Source organism: Henckelia pumila, chromosome 3 (assembly GCF_033568475.1).
Source record: "Henckelia pumila isolate YLH828 chromosome 3, ASM3356847v2, whole genome shotgun sequence".
Lineage (NCBI taxonomy): Eukaryota > Viridiplantae > Streptophyta > Magnoliopsida > Lamiales > Gesneriaceae > Henckelia > Henckelia pumila.
The window spans coordinates 20190576-20203920 of NC_133122.1; the positions used below are offsets into that span (position 1 = coordinate 20190576).

At 35.9% G+C, this 13345-nt stretch overlaps 3 protein-coding genes across 3 annotated transcripts; 1 reads left to right on the top strand and 2 right to left on the bottom strand.

The window, feature by feature from the left end:
• Positions 1-1818: 1818 nt before the first annotated feature.
• On the top strand, positions 1819-6714 carry LOC140890428 (diaminopimelate epimerase, chloroplastic). Its single transcript, XM_073298201.1, has 9 exons — positions 1819-2195; positions 3195-3362; positions 4493-4563; positions 4955-5012; positions 5136-5315; positions 5416-5500; positions 5793-5852; positions 5952-6025; positions 6233-6714. The coding sequence occupies exons 1-9, from the start codon at positions 1902-1904 to the stop codon at positions 6347-6349; spliced, it is 1107 nt and encodes a 368-aa protein (XP_073154302.1). The 5' UTR covers positions 1819-1901; the 3' UTR covers positions 6350-6714.
• A 152-nt stretch (positions 6715-6866) lies between these two features.
• LOC140891522 (uncharacterized) lies at positions 6867-8643 on the bottom strand. The gene has a single exon (XM_073300047.1). The coding sequence runs from the start codon at positions 8227-8229 to the stop codon at positions 7141-7143; it is 1089 nt and encodes a 362-aa protein (XP_073156148.1). The 5' UTR covers positions 8230-8643; the 3' UTR covers positions 6867-7140.
• Positions 8644-10437: 1794 nt separating this feature from the next.
• Positions 10438-13118, bottom strand: LOC140888012 (WAT1-related protein At2g37460). Its single transcript, XM_073295682.1, has 8 exons — positions 13001-13118; positions 12454-12717; positions 12308-12370; positions 12095-12211; positions 11758-11998; positions 11493-11654; positions 11072-11223; positions 10438-10939 (listed from the first exon to the last, which is right to left on the bottom strand). The coding sequence occupies exons 2-8, from the start codon at positions 12669-12671 to the stop codon at positions 10711-10713; spliced, it is 1182 nt and encodes a 393-aa protein (XP_073151783.1). The 5' UTR covers positions 12672-12717; positions 13001-13118; the 3' UTR covers positions 10438-10710.
• Between the last annotated feature and the right edge of the window lie 227 nt (positions 13119-13345).

Sequence of the window (13345 nt, forward strand, 5' to 3'; positions counted from 1 at the left end):
ATTTATTAATTTTATATTTATATTTAAACTACATGGGTAAAGAAAGTCACTAGTAATAATAATAATTAATCGAGTTCGGTACTCAAAAAAAAAAATGTTTTGTACTAAAAAAAAAATTAATCGTGTTCGATTCTCCCTACCAATATTTTTTTCGCTGTCATACAGTGCTTGTCTAATGTGGTTTATCTGGCTAACGTAGTTTGCAGGCTATTGGGTTAGTCCAAAAATTTATCCTGTGTGCACCAAAGGTAGCGGTTGCGAGTTTTCACGTCACAAAAAAAGTTATATGTTTTCAATTTTATCTGATGTTATACATCTTTTTTTATCTTTGCGGAGAATTGAAGTCATAAATGGCAAAAACTCCTATGAGACGGTCTTAAGAGTCATTTTTTGAGACGGATCTTTTATATGAGTTATCTATTAAAAAGTATTACATTTTATATCAAAAGTATTATTTATTATTATAAATATGGGTAGAGTTAACCCGTATCGCGAATGAAACTGTCTCATAGGAGTGTTGTTCGTCATAGATTAATCCGGATTTATATCTAAAAGAATAGCTTCCATAATTAAATCAAATCAACTGATCGAATAAAATTTCATATTGGATCAAACCATTTTTTAAGTACTAAATGAAATGAACAAAATTTGTAAAATATATTTTTTAAGTTTATATTTATATTTATATCATTGACGGGGCCTCCGAGGCATCATTTCCGATTAGAGGTGGATGTAGCGTTCAGTGAAAATACAGGAAGCTTGCGATCGAGGGAGCAATACGAGAGAGATCATGAGGGGAGAATGTTATTGTCGCATGGAAGAAGGATAGAAAAACTTACTTCCGTGGTTTATGCGGAACTCAGATGTCTCAAAAAACTGAAATCAATTTGTAGGAAAGGGAAAATCAATTGACCTGTAAAGAGATCCGGGTCGTTGATATCCTACCTGGGCACTAATCAGATGTGGTAGCATCGACCGATTCGTAGGAGAGACGTTTAATGTTTACGAATTCACTGCTGATTATTTTTTGACGGTACAAGTAGTAATCACTTATAATTTCAATTACACTGGTGCAATTTTTAACGAAGTTCGAACTACTTGACAACCTACATGGACCAACGGTTTATCATGTAAAAATATCGGCGAACGAGATTACACTTTTTTTTTTTTTGCTATTTCTTCCTACTCCCAATTTATTGGGAGACGGATAAATTTTTTTGTTTATAAATCTTGTAATGACAGCTTAATCTCGTCTTCATAATATTACAAGCTCTTATTGTCAAATTTTTTTTTATCGATCTGTACCAAAATATCTAAATTTAGTAAAACAAATATAACTCGAGGTTTGCGTTTCGATGTGTTGTGATCAATGTTTTAAAAAGCTCGCTTAAGCGACGCTTAATCTCGCTTAAGTTTTAACACGCTTAAGCTCGATTAAGCGACCGCTTTTTAGAACGGAAGATTTCATTTATTTTTTAAAATGAAAACATTTTTATAAATATGTATATTTATAGTTTAGAACTTGAATTATCTATTAAATCATATATTTATGGTTAATCTAACATTTTATTTAATATTTGTCTTAAAATAATTAAAATTATAGTAAAAATTGAAAACATTTTTTCACGCTTAAACTCGTTCTAAGCTCGCTTAAGCTTGAAGCTTGACCTCCACGCTTTAACGCGCTTCACGATTTTTAAAACCTTGATTGTGATTATCTGACCGAGGTACTTATTAAAAAATAAAAATACGGCGTTAAATATTAAATTCATCTAATTAATCAATCAATTAATAGGTTTAACCAAAAAATCAGAATTACCAAAAACTAAAGTTAAAGTAAAATCAATTTCCTTTGCGACTTGTAAAGCCTTTCCTCGCTCCCCAACTGCTCGCCGACGCCAATGGCAATTGCCGCCGCCTCAACGCTGCCTTTTGCCGCCGTCAACCACCGCTCGCCCTCGTACTCCTCCCACCTTTCTTTCAACTTCTTACGTATGTCTTCGTCGACTCAGAAACCTAACGTTCTGAACTCAAATATCATTTCCTCTGTCCCAAACAAACCTAATTTCCGCATTTTCTCTGCGATGAGCGTCGAGGCTCCCGAGAACGACTCTCCTACGTCTTTTCTTGATCATAGAGAAAGTGGAATCCTTCATTTCGTCAAGTACCATGGACTGGGCAATGATTTCATATTGGTAAACATTTATGCGAAATGCGCACTATTTTCTTACTCCCGTACTAATCAAGATGTGAATATCTGAAATAAGTTGAATAGAAAGGTTGAAGCTTTTTTACTGGTACAGATTGGGATATAAATTTATGATGTTGATTTATTGCTGCTGAGGTGCTTACTATATCTTAGGATCAATTATCAAAATTTTTGGCAATGCTCGGTCATCCCGAATTGGTTTTCCTCTGACATGTTGACCGTCTGTTGACTTGATAGACTACCTGGTCATATTATGATCTATTTTTTATTTTCATTGAATGTTTGACATGATTGATTGAAATTTTACCGTCACTTTATGAGATATCTATATGGAGATGGTAGTGCATGTACCGGGAATTTTTTTGTCTTTATTTCAAAGTTTTATCTTTACCGCAACGCCAAATTCGGAAATGCCTAAGGATAGGCTCAAAACTCATCAATATGAGAGTCAGGAGGGGTCATATCCACGCTGCACTGGTGGTCTTCTATTAATTTCTTTGTTCAAGGCTTCACTTTCTTGGGATCATTATATTGTTGAGCTGGCATTTTCATCTATCTCCTTGGACTGATCTTTACACTGGATTTTGGCGATGATGAAGCCCTATCCGACTACCTACTAATAGAGGATTGCCATCGGACTTGACCAAAAGATGAATGCAGAAAAGAATGTCTGTAGTGACTGACGTAAAAAAATGATCTGAGAGATTTATCCTTTCGTTCATTTTGTATTATAAATTAAATTGAAAATTATATTAAGTATCTAGGCCATCGAGAGGAAATTGTGTAGTTTATATTTATATCTTTTTGAGCTACACATCAAGCCAATAATTCATGGAGTTATTGCGAGTTATTATATGCTTTATTGTTAGTTTTAATTTATTATTTTGTACATGTGCACTTTACGCACATTTGATAATGGATGTTGTTTTAGGTTTTGTTGGTAATGTTTTTAATTGTTAATGTTGTTTGAGAGCCAATTCAATAGGTAGATAATCGGGATACAGTAGAGCCCAAAATCACCCCTGAGCAAGCAGTGACATTGTGTGACAGAAACTTTGGCGTCGGAGCGGATGGGGTGATATTTGTAATGCCCGGTATCAATGGAACTGATTATACCATGAGGATCTTTAATTCTGACGGTAGTGAACCAGAGGTAATCATTATTTGATTTAAAATTAACTTTTCTAATGCAGCTTCCTTTTGATCCTATATAGAATCATTGTGGTATGATTTATTTTTCTGTAGCATTGGATTGAAATGAAATTAATTGAGGAATTTTATTTCACTTTTCATTATGTATAGACTAATGTCTTAGTAACATTTATTTAGGCTATCAAATACTAAAAAAAATATTTTTTTAATGAAATTTACTATTCTGAGTCAAAACAGAGGCGTAGACTATAGCGTAGATCTGTCACCCCTTAAATCCGCCGTGCGAAAACCATTGAAGTTCTCGGATGTGAATGTTATTCTATATTTATGTGGTAAACTGCAAAATCAACCCTTGTATTTTTTTGACATTTACTACATATTTATAAAAATAATGAGCCATAAGTATTCGTCGTATTTTTAAATATATAGTTAATGCTTTGTGTGAAATGTTCACACAGTAAAACTCTTTATGCATTGTTAAATTTGTAGCTAAGACCTTCCTCCTATGAAACCATCGTGTTAATTTAAAAACCCCGTATTGAGACTTTCCAGCCACATATCAATAATCTTATATATCGAATTTAAAGTATTCAAAGTTGAAGAGAAGTTATTTTGACTCTGTTTGGATAAGTACTTTAAAAATCTGAACTGGTCTATTGCAGATTCCTTTTGACAGAATCATTGTGGTATTATTATTTCTCTCTAGCATTGGATTGAATGGCATTTTAAAAAAGAAGTGTTTTTACTTAACATCTGCTTTAGAAACAATATGTAAGTGTTTCCAAACTAAGTGCATCTGAAGTGATTCAATGGTAAACAAAGATGAGATACCCTATGAATTACCACGATCAAAACTCTCCAACTAAGAACGAAAGGCATATGGGGCATTTTTTTGTTGGGTTAACACTCGATGACTGAGGAATATCAAACAAGAGTGCACTAGATCAACTTTCCTTGTTAGCTCCTTTTCTTGAAGCAAGTATGATAGATATCTGATTATAAAGGTTCATTTAAGGCCTTGAGGGATTTACGCCGATAGAAATTCACTTCATTTCATCTTTTCCTATAAATTTGCGTGCTTATCTTTGTTAAAGAAAATGCTTATTTGGCAACCTTTTGTTTTATTGTCAGATGTGTGGTAATGGAGTTCGATGCTTTGCCAGATTTATAGCCGAACTTGAAAATATACATGGGAAGCAGAGGTTTGAAAAACCCTTTATTTTGTTTGGTCTAAAGAAATTTACATTTCCAATAAACTTCCTTTCCTTCTAATCTATTGCCTCAAATTATTCTGGTGTCATATGATATCTATGAATTTTAAGTTGACCTTGATCATTCCTTTGCTGGTTTTTGTGGATCAATAAATCACATGCTGTATATAGAAATTTTGGTGGATCTATCATCTATATATATGTAACCTGTCTCTTCCTCCTATTTGATTTAGAATTTGTAATCAGCTGTTCTCTCTGAACTTGTGATTTTAGTTGCAATCGTGGACCATACCCTTATCATTTCTTTCCACTTTCTAACCAAAACCTTGTGCGTTTGGATTTGGAAGGACAATGTAAATGAATTTATTGTTTGGTCTTGTAGCTTCACTGTGCATACTGGCGCTGGTTTAATTATTCCCGAAATTCAAGAAGATGGAAAGGTACTTTTTGTATAGAAAAGTTCAACTTTTTACTCGCAAAACTTATGATTTTATTCATCTATGAATATATTTTTTTGCATCATTACTTCAACTAATTTATTTAGCATTTATTAAAAAATTCAGGTCAGAGTTGATATGGGGGAGCCAATTCTGAAGGCATCAGAGGTTCCTACCAAATTACCTCCAAATGAAAATCACTCTGTTGTTAAAGCAAGATTAGATGTAGAAGGGGTAAGCTGGAATGTTACTTGTGTTAGCATGGGAAATCCTCATTGTGTCACTTTCAGTACTGAAGCAATCCAGGTGTTTATTTATTACCTTCACTTGTAACCTGCTCATATGGTCATGACGAATAGCAGTTCCATTTCGTTCTCCCTTTCCCTGATTACTTTGAATTGCACAGGATTTGCAAGTCGATGAACTCAATTTAGCACAAATCGGCCCAAAATTTGAACATAACGAGATGTTCCCTTCCCGAACAAACACAGGTACTGTGAGTTCAGTCTGCGACTACTAGCAGAGATTTATTTTCCTTCCGTATTTCCCTGTCATTAGCCCGTATACTTGCTCAATTTAACATGCTAGATCACATGAATCCATGTTATAATTGTGCTTTTTTTTTTTTTGAAAGAATGTTATAATTGTACTTTGCAGGCTATTTTCTTCTATACTTAGAGAAAATAAAACGAGCTGGTCTCATATATCCTTGTTGTCGATGATTTTATAACTGTCGCTTTTATGTGTCACTTCATTACAATACTCTGCCCTGTCTTATTACAGAATTTGTTCAAGTTTTCTCACCAAGTCACCTTAAAATGCGAGTCTGGGAGCGTGGAGCAGGTTCATATTTTCTTTGTACCTTTATATTTTAACTTGTAATTATAGCTGCACAATTTTATCCTTTACATACTGAAATTTTTTTATTTCTTATTTTTGCAGGTGCAACTCTGGCCTGTGGGACTGGAGCTTGTGCTGTAGTTGTTGCTGCAGTTCTCGAGGGTCGTGCTGGGAGAGTATGTTTGAAACCACACTTTTCCACGCTCTAAAGTTTATTGATTTGAATAATCATGAAATAATTTTTGGCATGCAAATTTACACGCCATAGATTAATCTCTATTCCTTTAAGAATGAACACTAGACGGCGACAGAATTTAGTGTGCTGTTTTCACTTGCAACATGTTTATTTCTCATGCTGCTCATTTTTGTTTTTAACTAAACAGAGTTGTCGGGTTGATTTGCCTGGAGGACCATTGGATATTGAGTGGCGAGAAGATGACAACCACGTGTACATGACCGGCCCAGCTGAAGTAGTCTTTTATGGATCAGCTCCCTTATAATATGTAGTCCTTCATGTTCAACTTTAGCCTTTTGTCATCTTCCCCGACTCTTTAGGCGATCAAGCATGTCTGGTTCTTCTTTCGGGCTATATCCAATGGCACCCTTTGCCGAAGATGTGATGCATGGCTTTGTTGTTATGTTTTGTTTTGTTGATTCTACGATAAAGATAACAAAGGTTATGGTTTTAGTTGGGAAAGCATTGCTTTTCGTTTTCCTTCTGACCAATTTTATCGTAGAACTTTGAAGTTAAAAAGAGTCTTGAGTTAAAAAGAGTCTTGTTCCGCTCAATTTATGTATGATAAGTAGTTCACCGTTGAATATAACAGCCTTCATCCAGTCCATTTTGCAATTACATGTGTTTGTTTTACTTGTGTTACCAAATTGCCATGTTCTAAGTTTTTCTTGCAAGACTTCATACTCGCTAGCCGTGATCAAGGATAGTCATTCAAGCTCGATTTTTGCATTTTGATGAGATCGATTCGTTATGTTATCCATCCTACATAAATTGCGTTAAACTAAAAATTAACTCAACTTCACAACCGTTCCCGATACTTTCATGAATCCATACAACAGAGCCCGTTATTTTACATCTCATTCCATCACACATTCTAAGCATAAACATCAAATATACATTAGGGACCTGCCCAAGAAATACACACACACACACTCTACTCCTGTCGCTGATCAAGTTCTAACCCAAACTTAAGCAGAAACCTCAGCTTTCCAACCAAATCTTGCAGATGCATCAATAATTCTATGTCACGATAAACGATCTAAAATTTATATTTATTCAATGAGATTTCTCTTCTGTGTCTGCATCATCATACTTCGTTTTCTTGATCCTTTTCATGTCAAACAACCCTTTAACAAATGCATCCACAATCTTTTTCTGTGATTCCAGTATCATTTGGTTCCTTTTCATCTCCATTTCCCTTCTCATCCCCTCCATTTCCCTTGCCATCTCCATCTTGTCCCGCTCCATTTTCATGTACCCTTCCCCCAAGAAATTAATCGACTCCACCATCTCCTCCACCGCATCTCTTCCCCGCTTTAACCCGTTGGTGGCCGCAGCTCTGTAACTTGGAGCAACAAAGCTATTGCCCCAATATTCTGCATTTGCATTTTTCTCATTTCTTTTGCCTCTTAATCCTGGTGGTGGAAGCATTTCTTGATGGAACCCGTTGCCGAAATCTGCGTTTTTGAGGAAGTTTTTGGGGTTTCCATTCACTAGCTTTCTTGATCGGGAATTTACTGGATTTTCATCTGGAGGCATGTCCTCTGCTTCCATGTATGAAGGGTAATAGGTCGAAATCTTGGTGTCTGGATTGAATTTATTCGGTTTGACGCCACTGTACAATCCAAAATCGGGACCCGAATCGGTGGAATTCTTGGATTTGAGCTTCAATTTCAAGGAATTCTGATCGGGATATGGATTAGGGTCAGGCCCGTCACCGGAATTCCCCGATTTCTGACCCTCGGCCGGAGGGGTGGTTCCGTTCTCCATAGCTTCCATGTAATCGAAGAAAAACCAAGAAGAAAAGAAGCGCCCGGCGGGGTAAGGGTAGGTGGCAGAGCGTTGTTTCTCCGCACGGTAGCGCTGGCGGAGCTTCTCCATCTTGTGGCGGCACTGCGCGGAGGTCTTCGCGGTGGTTGCATCCGGGCAGCGGTTGGCCACCGTTTCCGCCACCGCATCCCAGTCTGCCGTCCGGAGGTACCCCCGGCGGAGGGCGTACCATCTCTCGCGGTACGCGTCGATCAGAACCAAGGTTTCGTCTTGGGTCCAGCACGGAGGTGGGAATCTCCGTGGAGCCTTCGCAGCCGTGTCAGCTACCGCGACCGCTACTTCCCCACCTTCGACGGCGGTTGAGGCTGATGCCATGGTGCAAAGATACGACAGACAGATCGAGACTGGTATTTGCCGGTGGCAGTGGGCTGCGACTCGCGGCGGAGGAACGCTGCAATCGTCGGCGAAAAAGATCGAGTCTTTCTGGTGTGGGCCGGGAAAGTGCGCAGGATAAGAATAAATGAATGTGATAAAAAGAGGCGAAGAGGATGTGGGTGGGGGGGCTAGTGGTAGTGGGTGGGGATGGGCGCAATAGTCATGCGGAGCACAATAGCAGCTAGGTGGGGTGGGTGGAATGGATGATGGTGGGCGTATTGGTGATGTAGCTAGCGTGCGCCGCGCCACCCTACCGCCACCACCGTGCGCCCATCCTAATTCCGGCCCCCACCCTTTGACCGTTTTTTTTTTTTTTTTTAATTTAACTCGTTAATCCATTCTGGTCGCCCTTTGGTTTTTGCAATTCTTTACAAATAAAAATAAAATTCCTATGATAAAATTATAAAAACAACAACAATATATTTGGATTACTAAATAATTTATGATAAATAAAGATCGATTTATGGACACTGCAAAATACAGAAAGTTGTAGCAGAAAGTGGAGCATTATTTAGGACAGAAACTTTCGACCATACATTATTGTCGTTTCCTATTTCACAATTAAGTTTTCTTTCCTTTCTTTTTTGTTTTGTTTTTGCTTTTAAATTTATTTGATAACTATAAGGTGTTTGATTAAAAGCTTATTAAAAACAGCTTACAAAATCTATAAGTTTATAAGTGGTTTTAGAAGTTTATAAGTTGTTAGATCTTATTTTAAAGTGTTTGGATAAAATTATTTTAAACAATTTAAAGATGTCGATGTGTTTGGTATTGTAAGATTTTTTTATTGTTGAAATTACCAAAATAGGTAAAATACTATTAAAGTAATTTAAATAATAATATACATAAAAATAGTTTTAAATTTATCATAAATGTTAAATATATATTAAAAATAAAACTATTTTTAATTTTAATTTAGAAAAAAAATTGAGAAATTATGTACAAAAAATGGAAGAGGACGTGTTGAGAATTTAATAAAATATATAGAGATAATATAAGAAGTAAAATATCAAAATAAGATCTTTTTTAAAAAAAAGCAAGGGTGACCTTAATTTTTTAAAAACAGCTTATAAGCTGTCAAACAACTTATTTTGACAGCTTATAAGTTGTTTGACAAAAAATTTGCCAAACAAATTTAAAGAGCTTATAAGTTCTTGAACAACTTATAAGTTGTTTACAAGAGTTTATAAGTTATCCTAAACACCTTCTAAGTTAAACAACAGTATTGGGTACCGTTTGGTAAGTATGATGAGATAAATAATAAATATATAAGTAATATAATGTAATAAAAAAATAAAAAATGATAATGAATATAATATTTGATTTGATTGATGGATTATAGTTTATTTGATTTGATTGATTAAATTTTATATAAAAATGATAAATTATCATTTGCCCTTTTAACAATAAATAAAATATGAATAATATTATTTATAAGGGGTACTATAGTAATTTAAATTCAATTATTGGATTGATGTAAGATAAATAATTAACGATTTGATTGATATAAAATAAATAATTAATAGATAGATAAATAAATAAATAATATAACGAAAAGACCGTGCGAATTGGATAAGATGAGTTATATACCGATTAATAATATAGGCTACCAAACGGAGCCTTGTTGTTTTCATATTCAAAAAGACCGATTAACTCTGCTTTGTATTTATCTTAACATATACTATTTCACAAGTTAATTTTGTGAATCATTGATTCGTTTCATAAAAAAATATTAAAATATTCTTCTCAATGTAATTATGTCTCACTGGATATAAATACACGAAACTAATTATTCTTTGATACATTTGGTTTGACTCGACTGTTAAAAAAATTAGTATTAGTAGACTCTAACTGTCTTAAAAAATTAAACGCATGATGATCGAAGTAAAAGTTATTGGACCTTTAAATTCAACTCGATTTCCCCCCGCGTGCGTATGAATTGTAATCTTTGGGAAATTGTGTGAAAGAGTAATGAGTTAATCCCGTCGCTCAAATTTTATTTTTATTTTAAAAGTATTTGACTAAAGTTATTCTCCGTAGACATTTTGTTCTTAGATTGTGCTTGGAAATTTGGATTGTTGTTTCCATTAATCTTATAGTTTGAGATTTGGTTCTATTCATTTTGGTGACGCGAGCACCTGCAATCGCTATCACTTAAGTCGGATTATATATTACTAGAATGGCTGCAATTATGAAATCAACTGGCTCATTTAGACCTGTTACATTATTGAGACGCAAACAGATGAAGCAGAAAACGTAAAACTCCATGTTCGGGGGATTTAGACCAGCCTCTATTCTTGTGTCTGGCTTCCTCCTTTGTGAAGTGGTTAATCTGCATTAGAACTCCGCAATTTGTTAGCTGGATCGCTACAAATGTCTGGCCTTGATCTCTTCCAAAACTAGTAACAATGATGAATATTATCAAATCTTGTTGTTCGCGTGTTCGTCTCGTGGAATGGCTGCCTCTTGGGATAGATTGGTGGTGACAACTTCCAAATTTGAACTCCCGTGCCCATTTTCATTCAAATGTTTAATTTGCTTGATTGGTAAGGATTCCTGTTCTGCATCGGAATGGGGCTCGATTAAGTCTTTCTTCTTCCCCCACACGACGAAATAAAGGCCGGTTACTATGATGACTGCACCGACGACTCTGCGTAAAGAACGTGCATGTGTTTAGCATAGTTTTTAGGGACTCAATGGGCTGGAGTGTACTAATATAGACTAAATTTTTATTGCAGATGTACAGAACAACTAAAGAAAAAAAGTTGAGGCTTAGCTTTACCTTCCCAAATACATTTGCTCTGACAGGATGAAAGAGCTGAGGCCAGCAACAATAACCATGCTCAACGGGCTGAACGCGGTCACGAAAACCGGACCTCTCTCTTTCATCACCACTCCCTGGACGTAATAAGCAATGCCGGAACAGAATATACCCTGCAAAACTCGATTGTAAACGACGCAAGACTATACCGTCTTCCTTTGTGTCGAAATGCAATATTTCAATGCTTCTATTTTTGTTAAGGAAAAACTGAGAAGTGTTTACTAGAAGCTCTCTCAAAACACGATCTTAGTATCAAGAGTTCTTGCGCTACAACTCAAACAGAGTCGAATACCACGAATGACTTCGAAAACCTTTTCAAACAATGTTTCAACATTCAACACGCCAGAGTGCGCGCGAAATGTTAATGCATCACATCACTTACACTGTACACAGCTGCAAGGAACTTGGTATCCCATGCTATGGACCAAGCTGCTGATCTATCCTTCTCCATAACAAGTGCTACCGCCCCGCCCTCCACGGTTCCCAGAAGGCATATCCAAGCCGTGAGAGAGAGTTCGGCGGGGTATGTTTTCAAGACAATTGCCTAGAATTACATGCCAAAATATCCCATTAATTCGATTACAAGTCAGTTCATTAGTATAATAGTATTCTTTGCTAATCAGCATGCATATATATAGTTTCTTTACTTGTAATATCATGAAGCAAGCCCAGCTAAAACACCCGATCGTGATCATGATGGCGCCTTTGATCGAATGCTGGAGATTTACTTGATTTAGTTGATGTGCGTGTCCGCTTCCTTCTTTCGTCCATGGCAGACCGATATGCGGGCCTTGTACCAAGGTCATGATCATGGCTCCCGCAACAGTAGCTAAAGTTCCTATTATCTTGGCTTGGCTGCGGATGCTCATTAATCTTATCTTCTCAAGCCTACACATGTGCATTTGATGAAATTTTTTTTGACTTTTTTTTTCTTTTCTATATTGCTTATTACTTGTACATAATCACTTGAACGACGAAATTCACCTGAATAAGTATGCCATGAGGAAAGTGATGGCGGGAAGAACATTTGCCATTGCAGCAGCAAAAGTTGCTGTCGTGTATTTCATCCCCAAGAAGTAAAGATTCTGATCTATTACCGGCCTGTTATATATTTAATTATCATCAAATCATTATAAATTTAGTTTGGAATAATCAAACAGAATTCAATTGATCAAAATCCAATGGAATTAAACTTACTCCAAAAGACTTAGAAGCATGATCTTGGCGAATATCGAGGTAGTCATCTTTGGCCTTATTTTCCTGTGGGAACAAACACACAACTCTTCTCTTTAAAATTTTCCAAGAATAATTTAAAATGCATTATTTGAAAGGGATTTCATTACTTGTCCAGAGCAAGTGCGAAAGGGGCGATGACAATGGTGGCGACGACGTGCCGATAAACGACGAAAACATAATTGCTCATCCCTTCGTTCAATGCAGCTTTGGAGATGATATCCATGCCCGCAAGCCCAGCTTGCAGGAATATCACACCTAGGAATGGCTTTGCTTTCTTGAACAAAAGGTGAGTTTTCCCTTCTGGTACTACTTGAACTAATTTCATCTTTGTGCTTCCTTTTTCTTGCTGTGAAGTATCCCAAAATCGACACCTATTTGTACACATAATTAGAAAGAATATCGGAAGTCGGAACAAATAGCAACTGAAAGCATGGGGGATTGATAGTAACAAAAAGGGAGCATGGAAATCACATGAAGCCCCTCACGCAAAAACGAAGAAAAACATAGTAGACACACGGCTTTTTTATGTTGCAAAACATCTCACTTTTAAGCTTAATGTTTTTGCATTAAGTTTTTTTTCCCAATTAAGAGAGGAGGCATTGATTTTCTTGAAAAATATACAGTAAACATGCAAGAATGTTATTACAAGTTTACCTTAAACTGCTACTGTCACTCTGTCACAATACTGATTTTTTTTTTTCATTTATGTTGGATTATTTTCTTGCTTGATTTTGTTGAATACTCAGTTTTGTGTAATAAATTATGTGTGAAGAAATTGAGAAGGGGCAGTGGCCTTATATATATGTATTAGAGTTGACAAGTGGTGACTTGAAGCAGCCACATGGCTCCTCGATCGACAATCTAGATGGCTAAATATTTTTGCTTGAATTCCATTTTTTGTTCCTACAAAATTAATTTTGTAGTTGAATTATCTTTTTTAATGTAAATATTTCATCACTCCGTAGAATAGCAATAACAATTTTCTTGCAATCAAAAAGA

What these genes read in the sequence shown, in the direction of transcription:
- LOC140891522 (XM_073300047.1), bottom strand. Translation starts at nt 8,229, where the DNA reads ATGGCATCAGCCTCAACCGCCGTCGAAGGTGGGGAAGTAGCGGTCGCG.
- LOC140890428 (XM_073298201.1), top strand. Translation starts at nt 1,902, where the DNA reads ATGGCAATTGCCGCCGCCTCAACGCTGCCTTTTGCCGCCGTCAACCAC. An exon ending in AAATTCAAGAAGATGGAAAG is followed by an intron (nt 5,013 to 5,135) that starts GTACTTTTTGTA and finishes TAAAAAATTCAG; the next exon opens with GTCAGAGTTGATATGGGGGA. An exon ending in CCCTTCCCGAACAAACACAG is followed by an intron (nt 5,501 to 5,792) that starts GTACTGTGAGTT and finishes GTCTTATTACAG; the next exon opens with AATTTGTTCAAGTTTTCTCA.
- LOC140888012 (XM_073295682.1), bottom strand. Translation starts at nt 12,671, where the DNA reads ATGAAATTAGTTCAAGTAGTACCAGAAGGGAAAACTCACCTTTTGTTC. An exon ending in ATGCTTCTAAGTCTTTTGGA is followed by an intron (nt 12,212 to 12,307) that starts GTAAGTTTAATT and finishes AATATATAACAG; the next exon opens with GCCGGTAATAGATCAGAATC. An exon ending in CTTGCTTCATGATATTACAA is followed by an intron (nt 11,655 to 11,757) that starts GTAAAGAAACTA and finishes ATGTAATTCTAG; the next exon opens with GCAATTGTCTTGAAAACATA.